This window comes from Dipodomys merriami, unplaced genomic scaffold (genome assembly GCF_024711535.1).
Source record: "Dipodomys merriami isolate MVZ:Mamm:240054 unplaced genomic scaffold, mDipMer1.0.p SCAF_70, whole genome shotgun sequence".
In the NCBI taxonomy this organism is placed as follows: Eukaryota; Metazoa; Chordata; class Mammalia; order Rodentia; family Heteromyidae; genus Dipodomys; species Dipodomys merriami.
This window is the reverse complement of record NW_027206291.1, coordinates 6,809,528-6,828,424: the sequence shown is the minus strand read 5'-3', so window position 1 is coordinate 6,828,424 and position 18,897 is coordinate 6,809,528. Positions and strand designations below refer to the sequence as shown.

At 53.7% G+C, this 18,897-nt stretch overlaps 1 protein-coding gene across 2 annotated transcripts; it reads left to right on the top strand.

Annotated features, from left to right (window-relative positions):
• The first annotated feature begins 2,989 nt into the window (after positions 1 to 2,989).
• On the top strand, positions 2,990 to 18,760 carry LOC138817636 (coagulation factor X-like). Of its 2 annotated transcripts, XM_070008121.1 has the most exons (8): positions 2,990 to 3,108; positions 4,824 to 4,984; positions 11,259 to 11,283; positions 12,445 to 12,558; positions 14,566 to 14,697; positions 16,452 to 16,693; positions 16,927 to 17,044; positions 18,111 to 18,760. In XM_070008121.1, exons 1-8 carry the CDS (start codon positions 3,042 to 3,044, stop codon positions 18,740 to 18,742), a joined length of 1,491 nt encoding a protein of 496 aa, XP_069864222.1. In that variant the 5' UTR covers positions 2,990 to 3,041; the 3' UTR covers positions 18,743 to 18,760. The 2 variants fall into 2 exon arrangements, with proteins under 2 accessions (XP_069864222.1, XP_069864223.1); XM_070008122.1 differs by lacking the exon at positions 2,990 to 3,108 and having other exon boundaries at positions 4,919 to 4,984; positions 14,566 to 14,656.
• The last annotated feature ends 137 nt before the right edge of the window (positions 18,761 to 18,897 follow it).

Here is an 18,897-nt window from a genome sequence, read left to right as displayed (position 1 = left end):
GAGCCGTGTGGCAGAGGCTCCGTGGCTCTGCGTGGCCTGTGCGGCATGAGCCAGGATCGGGAGCCATGTGACAGGAGGCTCCATGGCTCCACGTGGCCCATGTGGTGCTGGCTGTGATGAGGGCCGCGTGGCAGAGGCTCCGTGGCTCTGTGTGGCCATGGCGCTGGTGCTCACCGAGCCCTGCTGTCAGTTTCATCATCCCTGAAGCAAGCATCCAGGTGGGGGTGTCCTTTAAGAAGTTCCTGCCAGTGTTGAGATGGCCCCAGACCCCGTGGAGTGGTCTCCCCCTGCCCTCGAGACGTCTGAGGACACAGGGCACACGTGCCTAGGAACGACCAGGGTTGCATCACAGAACACAGACCCCCGTGTCCCGGCCTGGCTGACAGCGCAGGTGGGGAAGGCCCCTCCCCAGCACCACCACACCCGTAGCCAGCAGAGGCGTGAGGGAGGGAGAAGGGGAAACAGAGCCCGAGTGCTGACCCACTGGTGCTGCCGGTATGTGGACAAGTGAGCTAGAAGCAGACCCAGCCCCGCCCTCGTCAGCCCTCACAGGGCTGCGAGGTGTCCCCGCGTCAGGGCACCCACACCAGGAAGCAGTCTCGAGACTGGCCTTGCATCTAGCGACATTCACTTCAGAGCAGCCCAGAGGCCAGCAAATCATGGCCATGTGTTTGTAAACAAAGATTTCTTTGTGCACACCCATTTCTTTGTTTAGCCTCTGTGAGTGGTCCAGACAGGGACCAGCCAGCCACCAAACCCATCTGGCCCACACAGCAAGGGCAGGAAGGGTTGGCTCAGCCAGACCAATTCCCAGCCGTCTTCCAAGCCCATGCCAGACTCCAGAGCCCTGTCCATCTTCACTCTGTGCCTTGGTTTCCCCATGTGGAACAGGCACCGGCTTCCGTGTGTTGTAGGGACAGGATCAGTACTGGTGTCCTGAGGACCTGCAAGAGTGCAGTCAGCACCCATGCCCCTCGCCGTCCCCCTCTGGAGTGAAGCAGAGCCATGTCTGGGGTGCATGCTCCCTGGAAGCAGCGTTAGCATCATAGAGGGAAACTGACAGGAGAAGATGGGCAGGGGGTAAAGGGGGCTGGCAGCGCCCCAAACCATGCAAGAGGGAAATGGAGGCAGCGGGAATCCCAGGGTAACACTTGCCAGCCTCAGTTTCCCAACTCACAGGAGTAATAGCCGATGCTCAGAGCTGGCCAAAGAGGTACATCTGTAGGAGGACCTGATACCAGGCCTGAGATCTGAAGATGCCTGGGCATGCTGTGCTGGTTGTGAAGTGGGTCCCCCTCTCTGGGTAAGGCCAGGAGAGGGTGAGGACTGATATTCCAGAATGAAATCACTGTTCATCCTTGGTCCCTGACCTCAAGTCTGCCACAAGCATCTCACCTTTTACCCTCACACAATCGCGTGCGCTCTGCACACTATCAATGCCCAGAGATAGTACCAGGAAGGATGGGAGCCAGGTACCAACTACCCCATACCTGCTTTCCTAGGTTCACGGCTGCCCGGTGCATGGCAGTGACCAGCAGTGAGACTCCAGCCCCCTCAGGCCCACACCTGGCCTCAGCCCAGCCAGAATTGTTCACTGAGGTCCTCCAAGCCAACCACACCCTGCCTCTGGGCCGTATGCACATACCATGGCCACACTACTGTCAGTACAACAGCACAGCACACACCACAGGCAGCGCCCCGCACCATGCATCGGCTGGCCTTGTCGCTAAGGAGAGGACAAAGGCCCAGTGGATGCAGTTTCTGGGAAGGTTGAAGTCAGCCATGATGCTCACTCACTAAAAGCTAGGAACCAGAGCCCAGTCTCCACTTAGCCTTTGAGTCACCAGCATGGAGGCTCTGAGTTGCTTTTGACATCTTGTCTGGCATGGACCAGAGGTACTCCCAGGATGGCACTGCAAGATTTCCAGACTTGGGGGGGGGACTCCCATGTCTGCATCCTATTCCCAGCACACGCACCCAATAGCAACCCACAGTCCCATTCTCCATCTAAGCATGGCCCAAGAGTCCCTTTCCCCTACCCACCTCCTTCCCTCTCCACCCTCCTCCTTCCCTCCCCACACTCCTGCCTTTCCTCCCCACTCTCCTCCTTCCTCCCCACCCCCTTCTTTCCTCCCCACACTCCTGCCTTCCCTCCCCACCTCCTTCTTCTCCCCTACCCTCCTCCTCCTTAACCCAGACCTTACTGCAGGGCAGGACAGCAAGGGACTGTAGTCCCTCCAGGCAGAGTGGGTAGCTGGGGATTTCCAAGCCGGCCTGTTGTCAGAAATGGCCCAGCCAGCCTGCTGAGGGCATGAGTGTACTGTTCCAGCAGACTGGCACACTGTGTGTCCCCTCTCCCCCGGCACCCTGCTGGCTCACCATGCCGTAGCCAGGGCACAGCCACACCCAGGGACACGGCTACCACGCCGTAGCCAGGGCACGGCTTTACCCAGGGACATGGCCACCTACGCCGTAGCCAGGGCTCAGCCTCCACCGAGGACATGGCCACCACGCCGTAACCAGGGCACAGCCTCCACCTGGGGACATGGCCCACTACGCCGTAGCCAGGGCACAGCCTCACCTGGAGACACGACCACCATGCCGTAGCCAGTGTGGGTCAGTTGGGGGCTAAAAATCTGGGTGCAAACCCCACATCGGTGCTGGTCCAGACCATGCCTCACTTTTCTCCACACTGCTTCTGTTCTTAGGCAGAAGTGGGGGTGACATTCCCACTACAGTTGTAAGGGTGAGCAAAGGCATAAGCAAGGGACAACAACAGAAAGAGCAGGAAAGGGCATGTCTGGCCTCTCAGAACAGACTGCACATGCCCACAGCAGGCCAGCTGGGTGCAGCTTCTGACAACAGCCACCCACGCTGTCTGGAGTGACCACAGTCCCTGCCCTGCCCTACAGTGAGCATGGGCTCCAATCAGGAGGACAAGATAAGCAGGACAATGGCCATTTGGGGCCCAGGGTGATGACCCTTGCCCCTGACCCTCCCATCACAGCAGGGACAGGTCACTCACTGTGCTTCGCCACACCATGGCGGGCCTGCGCCTCGTCCTGCTCTGCTCCATGCTGGCCAGCCTCCTGGGGCTCTCCAGAAGCCGTGAGTGCCGGGTCCCAGGGCAGGGGGAGGGGTAAGGGCTATGGGGGGGGTGAGGTGGGCTGTGGGCTAGTGCAGATGGTGTGAGCATGTGTTCAGGGCTGGCTGTCCTGCCCAGGTGCAGTCAGGGCCAGCGGTGGGCCCTGTGTGGGGCAGCCAGATGGACAGAACAGGGCACAATAAGAGAAAGGGAGAGAGGAGAGGGAGGATGAAACAGACAGAGCATGAGCAAGGGACAGAGGGACGGGGAGAAAGCCTGGGACCGTGACAAGAACGTGGAGGTGGAGAGGAGATGGTATGGCCGGCAGAGACAGGCGCTGCAGGCTTGGCAGACACCTGTGGGCAGCTACATTGAGCAAGGCCAGACAGACGGGTATGGGGCTGTCCACTGGGGCAGGCAGGGACGACTGTCTACATGGACAGACAGACGGGGCAAGTCAAGACAGATAGACGGGCATCAGGACCAGACATCAGGCTGTCTGTATAATCACCAACAAGACCAGAGTCACAGAAGAGTGTCCATGATTAGAAAACAAAGGAACAACTAAACAAGATGCACGGTGTACACTGGGTCACTAGAGACTGAATGAGGGCTGGAGTCTCATTAATGTCTTAGGCAAGTGTTCCACATACTTAGCAAGTCTTGTTTTCTCTGCGATCTGAGCTGTGGCTACCAGCCATGCTGGATCTGTGACTGGCTGAGGATTGACTGACTCAGGAGCAGGGCTACTCATAGAGCCTGCATTTGGGCCAGAGGTGGAGCCCAGAGGCCAGGTGGGATGTCCAGCCCTTCCCCCTTCATTCATCCAACAAGTGTTTATTTAGTGAGCACTGCTTTGCCTGGCCTAGGAGCTAGGTCTGTAGGACAACCAGAGCCCCTGGGTTCCCTGTTGACACCAAATGCAGGGCGGGGGAGGGGCTTCCTCTGGCCTCTCAGTTCCCATGGGAATCACAGGTGGTTGAAATCCACACCTGAAAACTACTTCCAGGTGTCCTTCAGCAAGAACAGCCTCGCACATGAGGTTTTAGCAAGGGTTTGTTTTATTGCAACAAAATAAGGGAGGGAAAAATTCTGGGGGTGCTGGAAGGCATTTCCTGATTCCCACATGGAAGTGTTGCTTCTATCTGTGGTCTCCTATCCATGGTATCTGATCTGTGGTCTCCAATCTGTGGTCTCCTATCTGTGGCCTCTTATCCGTGGCCTCTTATCTATGGTCTCCTATCCATGTTCTCTGGTCTGTGGTCTCCTATCCGTGGTCTCCATACTTTCTGAGCTGGGAAATTCATGTGGCCATGTCGTGTGACCCCCCTCTCCTCAGACAAGGGACTCTGGGTGGCTGCTGTGGGTGCTGCCCACTGTCCTAAGACATGGGGGTGTGGCCTAGGTGTACAGTGGCACAGGAAGCCGCAAGAGCTCTCCATTAGCAGGAGCGCTTGCTGTGTATCATCTTGGGGGAGATGGCAGGAGTGGGGGCACTCTCATTACTCGGCACCAAAAGGGGGCAGCAGGAAGGACGCCCTGGGTGCTTGTGTTCTTGTTTAGTTTTTGCTTCCTGGGTCCAACCTTTTCAATACTCATTAGAATTAATTACTTAAATTAATAAAATGAATCTCCCCATCTCCCGGGCTATCCTACATCAGTATAACAGTGAAGCGAGGAGGCCCAGGGGGAGGCCAGCCCTGTCCAGACACTCACCATCTCCTGCCCCGTCTTCTAGTGTTCATTAACCGGGAATGGGCCAACAATGTCCTGGTGAGGACTCGCAGGGCATACTCCCTTTTTGAAGAGTTGAAGAAAGGCAACCTGGAGAGGGAATGTGTGGAGGAGACATGCTCCTACGAGGAGGCCCGGGAGGTCTTCGAGGACACGGACAAGACGGTAAGGCAACGCCAGGACCAGTGTGGCCACCACCTGTGGACCTGTGTGGCATGTCAGGGTGTTCATTCCGGGCTCCCTAACAGCTGGACTCACGCGCAGGAAACAGGGTGGTGGGAGAGGTGAGCCAAATCACTGGAGGAAGATGGGAACTCTGTAAGTAGGGCCGAATCCACTTAAGGACAGACATTAATTAAAACAACTCAGGACTTGGTTAATGCTCCCTGGCAGCCCACACTTGGACACTCCAGTGGGCACCCAGGGCCCCCGGGCCAGTGTGAGGGACAGGCAGGAGACAGAACACATGGACGCCTGATGACTGTGGCTTACAGGAGGGCCTGATGGGGCTGGGCCTTACACCTACCTCATCCTCCATCTCCAGAGGAAGCACAGCCTCTAGAGCCAACCAGAAATGGAGATAGGCCTGGCTCTCCTCACCTTTGGCCTGGGAAGCCTACAGGCACTCAGCTGAGGCAGAAGTGGTAAAAATGAGCTAGGAAGGCAGCATAATCAGGCTCTGCACACGTAACTGAACTACGACTGAGATGGAAATGATGCAGTCCCCAGTCACCTCCCCAGGCTGCGGGGGAGGCTCACCCTGCTCAGTTTCTGTGGACACACCCCTTTCTGGTTTGCTCCAAAAATGCATCCTGAAACCACTTGCTCAAGATTGCCTGGAAAGCCGGTGACCATGTGGCCATCAAAACTGTGTTAGTTGCTTTTGAGTAGTGGACCAGGGACTAGAGGAGACCACGTAAAGGGTTTTGCCAAAGTCACAGGCTGAGGTGCTGAGGTGTAGGGGTAGGAGGGGCTGTGGTGAGGAGAGCTGTTCATCTCATTGCAGACAGGAAGGAGGGCACACAGGAAGGAGGAAAGGATACACACTCCCAAAGCAGACAGGAAGGAGGGGCACACAGGAAGTGGTCAAGGATACACACCCCCAAGGTAGACAGGAAGGAAGGGTACACAGGAAGTGGGCAGGGATACGTACCCCCAAAGCAGATCGGAAGAAGGGGCATACAGGAAGGGGGTAGGAACATGGCTTCTCCCAGCTGAGTCCTGTCTCCTAAGGTTTCTAGAACCTGCAGAATCAGTGCCACCAGCTGGGTGGGACCAGGCAGGGGCCAGGCAGCAGTACGGAGCACATGAAGGTGTTCTGTCACCAGAGACATTCTGCACGGGGTAAGTGTGCTCCAAGTGCTAGTCAGTTCTTGGGCCCCATTGCAAGTAGGGTGCTGGTCTCAGTGCAGAAGAAAATACCCACAAAGAGTAGGAAAATGGTAAAGAGTGATTTATGGAAAAGCAAAAGTATGCCTCAAGGCCATAGACAAGCACTGAATAAGAGCCACATACAGTGGAGCTGTTGGGGATGGGCTTTGTCTAGTAGTGGGGAGTTCCTGAAGAGACCCCTCGGCTTGCGGCCCTTCTCACGTGGGGTGGCCCCCCAGGCAGTGGCTGCTGGGTGTGGGAGGGCATAGCCTGTCCAACTGCTCTGCCCTGCCTGTCTGATCCTCTGCCTTCCGGTTCAACCTGGGCATGAGCCAGAAAGTGGTCCAAGGGAGGTGTGGGGTCACTATCTGAATCCCTGGGTCCAAGGGGGTCAGGTTGCCAGCCAGGACCAGCTCATGGAATCATAAACGAGAGAAATGGTTTGGATCAAGCAGCAGGCTGCCCCTGGGGGTGCAATCTGCCCCCTGGAAAAGGCTGGGGAGCACTGGGAATCAAGCAGAGCCTTGCTCTCTGTTGTTCCATCCTCACTAGAGCCTCAAGGATGTTAAAATGCCACAGTCATTGAAACTACTAGACTTCATTGAAAAACCTTTTCAGGGGAAGATCTATAGAAGACATGTATCATCCACAGCAAGACCCCATCTATAAGACATTTCTTGGATGGACTGTGATTGTGAGACACTGATTACCATGTTAGACATTGTCCCCAGCCTCTGAGCACCTGTAAGAAAAACCTGGCACTAAAGCAGGAGGACTGTTCGAGGATTTTACTGTAAGATACTGGTGTTCATGACACTGACAGGGCTTGAGAAATCGGATGCCAGTTCTGGAGTGAGGGAATTGATTGGAGTCACCACCCCGGCTTCACAGCGGTGAGTTCTGCACAGCCCAGTTACTATGATCCCATGGAAGCCAGGGAAGGACTAGGTCAGGGGGAGGCGAATCAAGGAACAGCCTCCAGAAGGCCGACCTGGGAGGCGACTCCCCCAGCATTTGTGGAGGATTCAATGTGGTAGAAGAACTTGAGAACACCTGGAAATGATCCAGAAATCCGCCTACCAGGAGCCTTGTGGTAAGAGGTTTGGAGTTCTGCTTCCTGGCTCCTCTGCAGCTTCACCGTGTCCTGCAAGTGACTCACCAGAGCCCTTTGTGGGACTTGCCACGGCCTCAGAGCTAGGGGGACACTCTGCAGGGATCTCAGAGCCATATTGGGCAGACTCTGCACCGAGTCTCACAGCACTTGGAGCAATTATCATGAAGAAGGAAGCACATGGTTGACCTGAACACAGGCACTTTCCAAAAAACAAGGCATGGGTGATGCTGGTGCTGACATCACAGAGGAAAATGCTACCACCTCCCCACCTGATGTCACCTGCCCATCCCAGGCCAACTGGAGCACAGCCTCAACCAGGCCTGTGCACTTCAAGAGGTCCTGACACAGAGGAAGGCACTCTGCTTCCTCCATGTGGAGAGCCAGAGGGAAGCAGGAGTCTGTTACACAGACACGGCACCTTGTTCTACAAGGCGATGAGTGATCACATCACGTGACCTGGTTATCATTACATTTCTGCAGAAGATCACGGTTTGCAAGGGGATCCATCTGCCCAGTGCAGCTCACTGCAGGCACCCAAGGAAAGAAAGGAAAAAGAATTATTTTTACTATATTGCCAAATGAATGATTTATATGGAATAAGAAAATCCACAACTTCAGGAATGACTTTCATTTTAAGTATTTGTGTAATACCGGTGTGCGTGTGCTCAGCACATGCAAAGCCCTGGCGCTGAGCCCTAGCACTGCCAAAAGAAGAAAAAGTAGGGCTGGGAAGGTAGCTCAGTGGTAGAGTGCTCGCCTTGCATGCATGAGGCCCTGGGTTCGATTCCTCAGCACCACATAAACAGAAAAAGCCAGAAGTGGCACTGTTGCTCAAGTGGTAGAACGCTAGCCTTGAGCTGAAGAGCTGAGGGACAGCGCCCAGGCCCAGAGTTCAGGTCCCATGACTGGCAAAAGAAAAAAAAAAAGAAGAAAAAGTAGCAAAAGTAATTAATGCCAATTCAAGTTCACATTTCACTTTTCCCATGGGATCATTTCTTCCTCTTCTTACTCGTACAAGGTTACCGTACCTGGACTGTTAGAGAGGTAAACTTATTTTGTGCAATGAATCTGTTTATTCTTCTCATGTTTTAAGCATGTAAGTTATTTTAAAATATTGCTGCTATGAAGACACACATGTATTTTTTGTGGATTATCTTCTAAGAATGGTTTCTCCAGAGAGAGATTACTGAGGCAGGACCCAGATCCAGCTGGATGGGGAAGGCACAGCCACACTGACCCCGGCACAATGCAGCTACAAAACCTGCCAGATGTGTGCAGCACCACTGGGGCACGCTAGGAATAAAGGTCACTGAACTCCAAGGACACACCAGCTAATCTGTGACCCCCACAGATGCCCCCACAGACACACTAGCTCTCCTATGACCCCCCACGGACACCCTATGGACACACCAGCTGACCTGTGACCCCTCCCACAGACATCCCACGGACACGCCAGTTGACCGGTGACCAAGCTACAAAACCTACTCAATGGACAAAGAATTACCTCTCAGGCCTTCGTGTTGCTGGAATACAACACCCAGGTAGGGAGAGGTAGCATAAATGCCAATGAAGGGTAGGAACAGAAGTCAGGGCCCAGGCACAGATGGGTTCAATGTCCAATGAGGGCCCCGTCTCTTCTTCCGATGGCTCCTGTTGCAGAAGAAGGAAGGACAAAAGGATTCATCTCCACCCCGAGGACAGAATCTTCATCACCTAATAACTTCCTAGAGGCCTCAGCTCTTAGAAATATCTCACTAGAGATTCCTTTCAGCACGTGATGCTCAGGGACACTGAGACCATAGCAGTGTTGACACAACGATACCTTTACATCCCAGGAAGGTGAGCCTGACACGAATCACACAGCTATGCAAAACAACACAATCCTGGATTGGACCTCAGTACTGTCAAACACATATACACAGGCATGCATACACAGAAATATATATGCATACATGCATACATAGAAACACATAGGCATACACATATACATAGAAATACATATGCATATGTGCATAGAAAAGAAAAAAATGGGCTGGAAAAGTGGCTCCGTGGTAGAGCGCTTGTCTTGCATGCATGAGGCCCTGGGTTCAATTCCTAAGCACACATAAGCAGAAAAAAATCCGGAAGTGGTGCTGTGGCTCAAGTGGTAGAGCACTAGCCTTGAGCTGAAGAGCTGAGGGACAGCGCCCAGGCCCAGAATTCAGGCCCCATGACCGGACCCAAAAAAGAAAAAAAAAGAAAAAGAAAGAAAAAAAATTGACCAACTGGAGTTTGCAAAAACTAAAACTTCTGACCTTTGAAAGGAAAAACTGTCAAAAGAGTGAAAATGTAAATTACATACTAAGAAAATATGTTTCATTCACATATCAAAAAGGATTCAGAATAAAGAAAATTTACACCTCCAAAGAAAAATATAAACACCAAGCTAATTCAGAGAGGAAGGGCCTCTGGTGGATGCCTGTTAGTAGAAGTGACAAGCAGCCCCTTGAGAACAGAGCCAGCAACCTGAGCGATCAGAGAGCTGAAGAGCAGTGTGAGGGTTGTGGGGAATATGGCTTCCAGGACAGGAAGGCAGGGGTGAGCTCCCCACTCCGAGTTTTTTATAATAAAGATATCACCTGACTCCCATCTCTTTCCTGACGTGGGGGAGGGGGGAACGAGGGGAGGGGGGAGTTGTGCCACTAGGTGGGCCTGTGCTGTATCCTGAGGGCAAGTGGGGGGGGGGCTGGGCGGGGCCTGTGCTGTACCTGAAGTAGTAGGAGGGCAGGTGGTAGGAGTGGAGTGGGGAAGGGATGGGCAGGGCCTGTGCTGTACCCCATGTGGTGGTGTTTTCCTCACTCAACAGTTGCATTGAAATCCATAGATTTGTACACCAAAGAATGGCTTTACTCCATGATAATTCTTGAGCTGAAAACAAATTAAAGCCTGTCCATTTATTTCTAAGGCTTCCATAACAAAGTACCAAGAGCTGGGTGCTTCATACCAGAGGGATTGATCCTGCCAACTTTGGAGAAAACAAACTTAGAATCAAGGCGTTGGCAGTATGGGATCCTGCTGAAGGGGTCCCTCGGCCGTGGTCCTCTAGATGCATGCCTCCCTTCCCTGCCTCCCTTCCATCACGTGGCCTTCCTCTCCCAGGTGCCTCAGGTCCCACTTTCCATCTCTTGGAAGAACACTCTCATTAATTTAGGGCCTACAATAATCCAGCAGAATCTCATCTGGTGCCTTCCCTTAATTATATCCACACAGGTCTTATCTTCAGGTCCTGAGTTTCCAGTCCCAAGCCCTATTTCTAAGGTCACATTCTGAGTTTACAGATAGATCTGGAAGGGCCAACTATAGGCCATAAAAGAAAAAAGAGATGAATATTTTTCATGTAGTATAGACTGTTGATGGCCTGTTTTAAGCTAATTGCAATGGGTATCTTTCTGATTGGCAAGCATGTGACCCTCTTCTTAATTTTAAGACCAAGTATGGTCACTAAAAACCACTCACCAATCAGCAGGGTGTCACTCCGAGCTAGCACATTTTTTTTTTTTTTTTGTCGGTCGTGGGGCTTGAACTCTGGGCCTGGGCGCTGTCCCTCAGCTCTTCAGCTCAAGGCGAGCGCTCTACCACTTGAGCTACAGCGCCACTTCCGGTTTTCTGGTGGTTTATTGGAGATAGGAGTCTCACGGTTTCTCCTGCCCGGGCTGGATTTGAACCGCGATCCTCAGATCTCAGCCTCCTGAGTAGCTAGGATTACAGGCGTGAGCCACCAGCGCCCGGCGTTAGCACATTTTTGATATCTGACAAAGATGGTGCAGCTCAAAGATGGTGTGCACCGAAGCCATGAGGGCACAGCCACAGATCCCACAGCTGTCCCGTCCATTCTCCATCCAGGCACAACAGGGCGGCTGCAGGGTGGGGAAAGCTCTGTTTCCCTCATTAATTCTTAACTATTCTTTCTTTTAGAATGAATTCTGGAACAAATATGTAGGTGAGATACTTTCTATTTTTATCTTAAGTGAAGGGGGTTTATTGGACATTTAAATTAGGATAAATTTGATTCTTAAACACTCCTTGAATTTCCTTCCTGCTCCTATTTACATCTTGCTCATTTCACGTGTGTCCCTTCTGGGCATGTCCATCATTGTTAAATAGTTTTCTAGTCATTTTATCTTTTTTTTTTTTTGTCAGTCGTGGGGCTTGAACTCTGGGCCTGGGCGGTTTCTCTGTGCTCTTCAGCTCAAGGCGAGCACTTTACCACTTGAGCACCACTTCCAGTTTTCTAGTGGTTTATTGGAGATAAGAGTCTCAAGAAGTTTCCTGCCTAAGCTGGCTTTGAACCCTGATAATCAGATCTCAGCCTCCTGAGTAGCTAGGATTACAGGCATGAGCCACCAGCACTCGGCTCATTTTATCTTAATTCTAGTTTTGTTACTTTCTCAAAGATTGTTTTTCATTTTAAAGATAGGGTCTTGCTGTGTTGTTCAGAATCTCCCCCATCCCATGCTCTGATGGTCCACTGGCCTTGGACACCAGAGGGGAGCACCAGGTCAGCTAAGACAGAAATCTAAGTCAGATCCTTCCTGTCCGAGAATGCCAGGCACTGTGGCCATTTTGATATAACTGTATGACACAGAAGCAAAACCTGAGTCTGAAACTTGGGCAGGCGAGGTCATGCCCCAGTGTCCTGTGCAAGGGACAGCACTGAGACTTATTGATGTGCGCCTTGGTGCTCTGAGCAATGTGATCCACATAGTCCGGAAGATGTGGAGCCCGAGTAAGGCCTGAGTGACATCTTTGGACTCTCAGTACACCCCGAGTCCTTGACAACAGGAGCCCTAACACCTCCACCAACCCCTGGCCCAGAAACGAGTGTCACACTCCACCCGTCCCCTCTACCCGGAGGCCCCTGTGGCCCCTCAGGCCCCCCTCCGATGCCATGCACACTAAAGCATCTCAGGATCCTGGCAGTCCAGGGTGTCACATGCAGCTTCCGTGGGCCGGGAGAGCTGAGTCCAGGCAGGATCTGCTCCCACAGGATGGGAAGCAGCTCAGCTGCAGAGGAGGCAGAGAGGCAGAGGCCAAGGCAGCACCTCCCTCCTGGGAAGAGGGGGGTACTGCCTGCTGACTCGGTTTCCAACCCTTGTTGCAGATGGCGACCAGTGTGAGAGCAGTCCTTGCCAGAACCGGGGCTCCTGTCGAGACGGTGTGGGGGAATACACGTGTACCTGCGAGGAAGGCTACGAGGGCAAAAACTGCGAGTTCTGTGAGTCCTTCTGCGGGTAGACACAGCCATGGGGGGACACAGCCAAGGGGACACAGGACACAGCCACAGGGGACACAGCCATGGGGGATACAGCCAAGGGGACACAGGACACAGCCACAGGGGACACAGCCATGGGGGATACAGCCATAGGGGACACAGCTATGGGGGACAGAGCCACAGGGAACACAGCCACAGGGGGCAGAGCTACAGATGGACACAGTCACAGGAGACAGCCACAGGGACACGGCCACGGGGGACACAGCCATGGGGGGAAGGGACAAGAAAGCAGCCCTGAAATCCCTTGTGAGACAACTGTAGTGTTTCTTTTTTTTTCTTTTTTCTTTTTTTTTTTTTTTTTGGTCGGTTGTGGGGCTTGAACTCTGGGCCTGGGCGCTATCCTTCAGCTCTTCAGCTCAAGGCGAGTGCTCTACTGCTTGAGCCACAGTGCCACTTCTGGTTTTCTAGTGGTTTATTGAAGACAAGAGTCTCACGGACTTTCATTGCCCGCGCTGGCTTTGAACCACGATCCTCAGATCTCAGCCTCCTGAGTAGCTAGGATTACAGGCGTGAGCCACCGGTGCCTGGCTGTGTTTCTAACAGATCTTCTGCCCACACACCAGCCCTGCATCTCCAGCCTAGGTGGGTGTGACCTGAGCACAGAGGGCTCGGCTTCTCTGTGGCTCAGATCCCAGCATCCTGGTGATGTGGCATGTATGTGCATGTGCACGTGCACATGTGTGCATGTGAACCCTGTTTCCCACAGCTGCTGCATGCTCCTCATAGTTGGTCCTAAGGCTCTAAATCAGCCTCTCTTGTTTATATTTGTCCATGCAAGCCTTACTGAGGAATATTCAAAACAATGCAGTTAAAGCTTTCTGATATAGTTCATTGTACCTTGGGAAATCAGCGTTGTCTCTAATCTGGTGGTGTACTGGCCTCGCTGGGGTGTGTGCTCAGGCCCCATGCTTTGGTGTGTGCACTCCGCTCCTCAAACCTCAGCCCTTTGTGCTTCAGCTACTTTTCTGGTCTTGCTTTTTTCCTGGGGTGTCCCTGGGACAGCAGTTGCCCGACCTCTGCTTCCCGTGTGGCTGGATTGTAATGTGTGCCATCGGGCTTCACTTGGTTTTTGAAAGAGTCTCACTAACTTCCTTCCCTGGATGACCTAGAAGTTCTGCCTCCCCAGTAGTTGTGATTACAGGTGTAAACAACCAGACCTGGCCCTGATGATGAATGCTTTTTAAATAATAAAATAGGTTACTGGAGCCCACTGCCTTGGCAGTTCTAACATGGAAGGCTAACCTAAGTCAGTTGTCGATGCAGGAGAGGAATTTTGTTACAAAGATGTGCACACACACACACACACACACACACACACACACACACACACACACACTACTCCCAGGCCAGTCGTCCCTAAAATGAAGGCTTTGCAGTCCTTTCTGCTGCCTCCTAACCTTCCTCCCTCCTAAGACCTCGTTAATTGGGTGATAGATAGCAACACCTGCTAATGCAGACGCACATAGAGCAGAACCTGGGGTAGAGATGGGTGCTGGTTAAAACTCCATAAGTGCTGATCTTTGCACTGTAGTTAGTTCCCACGCAGACGAGAGCAGAGCCCTGCTCAGCATGGCCGTAGATAGGTGTGATCACAAGGGGAGTGGGAGGGGGCCGGGCCTGCGCTGGAGACCCTGGGGTCCTGCACTCATTGCTGCTACCACACACCCAGCTGGAGACACAGGCTAGCCCGTGGGTGGTCACCAGGGGGGCAGCACTCATGTGGGCTTGGCACCCAGGCCTCGTGTGGCCTGCGGTGGTCTCCCTAAGTGTGGACACCGTGACTGCCGGGCTGGGCCTCCTCCGGTCTCACGGCCAGGCCGGGCCTCCTCCAGTCTCATGACGGGGCTGCTCTTGCACCTGCGTGCGCATGTCTGCCGGGGCTGGCTCCTGTGCAGACAGTGGGTGGCCATGGCGGCGCCCGCCCACTGTGGCTTGTGCCCTGCCTTGCAGTCACGAGGAAGCTCTGCAGCCTGGACAATGGGGACTGCGAACAGTTCTGCCAAGAGTCCCAGAACTCGGTGGTGTGCTCCTGTGCCCAGGGGTACGTCCTGGGGGACAACGGCAAGGCCTGCATCTCCACAGGTGGGGGTGGGGCAAAGGTGGGGCTGGGGCAGGGGTGGGGGTGGGGCACAGAGGGGTGGGGCATAGAGGATGGAGTTGGGGGCACAGAGATGGGGCAGGGCACAGTGGCACCCTCATCTGCCTCTCGATGTGCTTGGCTGGTTCCTGACCCCCACCCAGAATGTGCCCAGGGGAGTTAAAATGCAGTCTCAGGCCCACATCTCAGAGAGCCTGGACCTCTGAGCACACTGGCAGGCTCCAGTTGGGGCCCTCAGCTGAGCACAGTCTGTCCTGTGGCCTGAGGGGTGCACCACTCTCCCTCTCATATTCTTCTCCTTGGCGACAATTTATTTGCAAATCCTAATAGTGCGTACTTGTAACCCCAGCCTTTTGGATACTGAAGCAGGAGGATCGTGTGTTCAAGGCCAGCCTGGGCTACATAGTAAGATCTGGCCTCATAAAACAAGCAAGACACATTTGTTCTAGAAGATAAGTGATCAGAAAACAATGGCTCTGTTAACACCCTTCAAGGACCACTTCAATTATGCAACACTGCAAAAAGACAATGGAGGTTTTAATGTCCACTTGCAATGAAATGTAAAAAACTCACTCAGAAATATTTTAGCCAGGGGCTGGGAAGGTGGCTCAGTGGTAGAGCGCTTGCCTTGCATGCCTGAGGCCCTGGGTTCAATTCCTCAGCCCCACATAAAGAAAAAAGCCGGAAGTGGCACTGTGGCTCAAGTGGTAGAGCGTTGGCCTTGAGCTGAAGAGCTGAGGGACAGCACCCAGGCCTAGAGTTCAGGCCCCACGACCGGACCCAAAAAAAAAAAAAGAAATATTTTAGCCAAAGTCATTTCTTAATATGTATGAAAATTATTTTAATTCTAGGAATACTCAACACTCAATTTAAAATAAACTCTAGTGCTTGTAAACAAAATAAGGAGCGTGCAGGGTACCTGAGTGGCAGAGCGCTTGGCTGGCCTTCCTCAGGCCCTGGAGAGAAGGAAGAGAAAGAAAGGAAAGGAAGAAAAAAAGAAAAAGGAGAGCCGGGCACTGGTGGCTCACGCCTGTAATCCTAGCTTCTCAGGAGGCTGAGATCTGAGGATCGCGGTTCAAAGCCAGCCCGGGCAGGAGAAACCGTGAGACTCCTATCTCCAATAAACCACCAGAAAACCGGAAGTGGTGCTGTAGCTCAAGTGGTAGAGCACTCGCCTTGAGCTGAAGAGCTGAGGGACAGCGCCCAGGCCCAGAGTTCAAGCCCCATGACCGACCAAAAAAAGAAAAGAAAAGAAAAGAAAAAGGAGAAAAGAGGAAGGAAGAAAGGAGGAAGGGAAGGAAGGAGGAAAACAGTCAGGTAAATAGCTTTCCAGTGCAGAAAGCTCTGTTAAGTCATGGACAGTTTAATTCAGGGTTTGGAAGCCCAGGGATACAAATATCAGCCACACTAGCAAATTGCCAGCCGCAAGGCCGCAGTCTCGGCAGCCAACTCCCAGGGCACTGAGTGTCCACAGCGTGGCCAGCAGTGCTCAGACCCGTGTGGGTGCAGACATCATGGCTGCTAGCAGACAGGAGTGGAGGAGAAGCCCCTGTGCTTGGCCCAGCACTGTTGCCCTTTACTCTCAGGCCCTGCATGTCCTGCTGTCCCCCTCCTACACCCCTCCCCCCGCTGGCCTTGGCTCTCCCTCATCGCTCTCACAGACGCGCCAGTCTCCAGGCCCCACTCAGCCCATTCAGGCTGGTGCCACGTGCTGTGTCTGGCTTTGCTGTCCCCTCAGAGCTATACCCCTGTGGGAAAATTACTCTGGGACACCGTGGCAAGAGGTCAGTGCTCCAGGCCACCAACAACAGTGAGGACATCTTCAATGTCCTGAACTGGACAGCGCTGTACGACTCGCTCCCCACGGAGGACCCAGCTAACCTGCTTGACCTCAACAACACCAGCCCGGAGAAGGACAGGAGGAACCTGGGCCGGATCGTGGGTGGCCGGGACTGTGAGGCCGGCGAGTGCCCCTGGCAGGTAATGGTCCTGACCCTCATCCGTCTGTGTGGGTCTGCTGGGGGAGCATGGGGGCTGAGTCTTGGGTCTCTTGGCCTGTAACCTGAGGGAAAGTGCTAGGAGCTCTTGGGGTAGGGACGAGCTCTGGGGCAGCAGGCATGGAGACTCCTCAAATAAGCTCTTGTTCTGTGTGGCCTGGGTGGCTCTGTGGCCCATGCCACCTGCACAGTTTGTAGACATAGTTGCTCGTGCAGGCTCTCCTCATCAATGAAGAGAACGAGGGGTTCTGCGGCGGCACCATCCTGAATCAGTTCCACATCCTGACAGCCGCCCACTGCCTCCACCAGGCCAAGAGGTTCAAGGTGAGGGTAGGTGAGTGTCGCCCGAGCCCAGGGCCCACTGATCCTGATGCAGCCTCCACCATCAGAACAGGTGGGGTTGGGGGCTGCCTGTCTATGCAGCCGGGGCTAGATGAGGAGACCCCATGCTCCAGAACCCCACGCCCTAGGAGACTCTATATCCTAGAAGACCCCACTCCCAGGAGACCCCCATGCTAGAGGGGTCCAGTGTCCCATGTGCTCAGGGACCATCTGAGGTTGAGTTGGGAAGACCTGAAGGCCAAATGTAATAGGAAGGAGCCCTGGCTGGGAGATCGGGACCAAGTTAGTCCTCCCTCATTTTCTGCTTCCCATTTTTTTCAAGTTTTCAAATGTGATTTCATGACTTTTTTTTTTTTTTTTTGTCGGTTGTGGGGCTTGAACTCTGGACTTGGATGCTGTCCCTGCGCTCCTCAGCTCAAGGCAAGCACTCTACCGCTTGAGCCACAGTGCACTTCCGGTTTTCTAGTGGTTTATTAGAGATAAGAGTCTCTCGGACTTTCCTGCCTAGGCTGGCTTTGAACCTCGATCCTCAGATCTCAGCCTCCTGAGTAGCTAGGATTACAGGCATGAGCCACCGGCACCAAGCATGACTTTTCTTTTCTTTTTTGAGTCAGGTCAGATTGGCCTCAAATTCTTAATCCTCCTATGTCTGACTCTCAAGTGCTGGGTCCCAGAGCTGCTACCGTGCCCAGCTATATTTAGTATTAGGGAGGAAAAAAAAAAACCCACTTCTTTCAAAGTAGCCAACGTAGCTGTGTGCTAATGGCTCACACCTGTCATCCTCAGAGACTGAGCTCTGAGGATCATGGTTCAAAGCCAGCCTGGGCAGGAAAATCCATGGGACTCTTTTTCTCTAGTTAACCACCAAAAAGCTAGAAGTGGAGTTGTGACTCAAGTGGGAGAGTGCCAGCCTTGAGCAAGAAAACACTCAGGGACAGCACCCAGGTCCCAGGACCAACACACACACACACACACACACACACACAAACACACACACATGTCCAACATCCACATGCTGGTACCAGGATGCTAACCTCTGCCCCCGTCTCTGGCCCCAGGGGACCGGAACACGGAGCAGGAGGAGGGGAATGAGGCGGTACATGAGGTGGAGGTGATCGTAAAGCACAACAAGTTTGTGAAGGAGACCTACGACTTCGACATCGCGGTCCTCAGGCTGAAGACGCCCATTGTGTTCCGCATGAACGTGGCCCCCGCCTGCCTGCCCCAGAAAGACTGGGCCGAGGCCACCCTGATGACGCAGAAGTCCGGCATCGTGAGCGGGTTCGGGCGTACGCACGAGAAAGGCCGCCAGTCCACCACGCTGAAGATGCTGGAGGTGCCCTATGTGGACCGCAACACCTGCAAGCTGTCCAGCAGCTTCTCCATCACCCCGAACATGTTCTGCGCTGGTTACGATGCCAAGCTGGAGGACGCCTGCCAGGGGGACAGCGGGGGCCCGCATGTCACCCGGTTTAAGGACACCTACTTCGTGACGGGCATCGTCAGCTGGGGGGAGGGGTGCGCCAGGAAAGGGAAGTATGGGGTATACACCAAGGTCACTGCCTTCCTCAAGTGGATCGACAGGTCCATGAGGGCCAGGGAGCTGCCCATGCCCCAGACCCCATCACCCATACCCCAGACCCCATCACCCATGCCCCAGACCCCATCACCCATGCCGTCGCCTCAGTAAACAGCTGCCCTCACCATGGCTGGAGTCCTTGAGTGTTGCTGTAGGGTGGCATGGAGCCGCAGCTCCCATCCCCAGGCTGCTCCTCCTCGAGACTCTTCCTTGGAAGTGCAGTCCCTACTCCCCCTCCCCGCAGACCCCAGTTTCTGTGGGAGGGA

Bases quoted from the DNA above. Each gene is read 5' to 3' on its own strand.
- LOC138817636 (XM_070008121.1), top strand. From the start codon at position 3,042: ATGGCGGGCCTGCGCCTCGTCCTGCTCTGCTCCATGCTGGCCAGCCTC. The intron at 11,284-12,444 runs GTGAGATACTTT...CCCTTGTTGCAG, and splicing joins ATTCTGGAACAAATATGTAG to ATGGCGACCAGTGTGAGAGC. The intron at 14,698-16,451 runs GTGGGGGTGGGG...CTGTCCCCTCAG, and splicing joins CAAGGCCTGCATCTCCACAG to AGCTATACCCCTGTGGGAAA.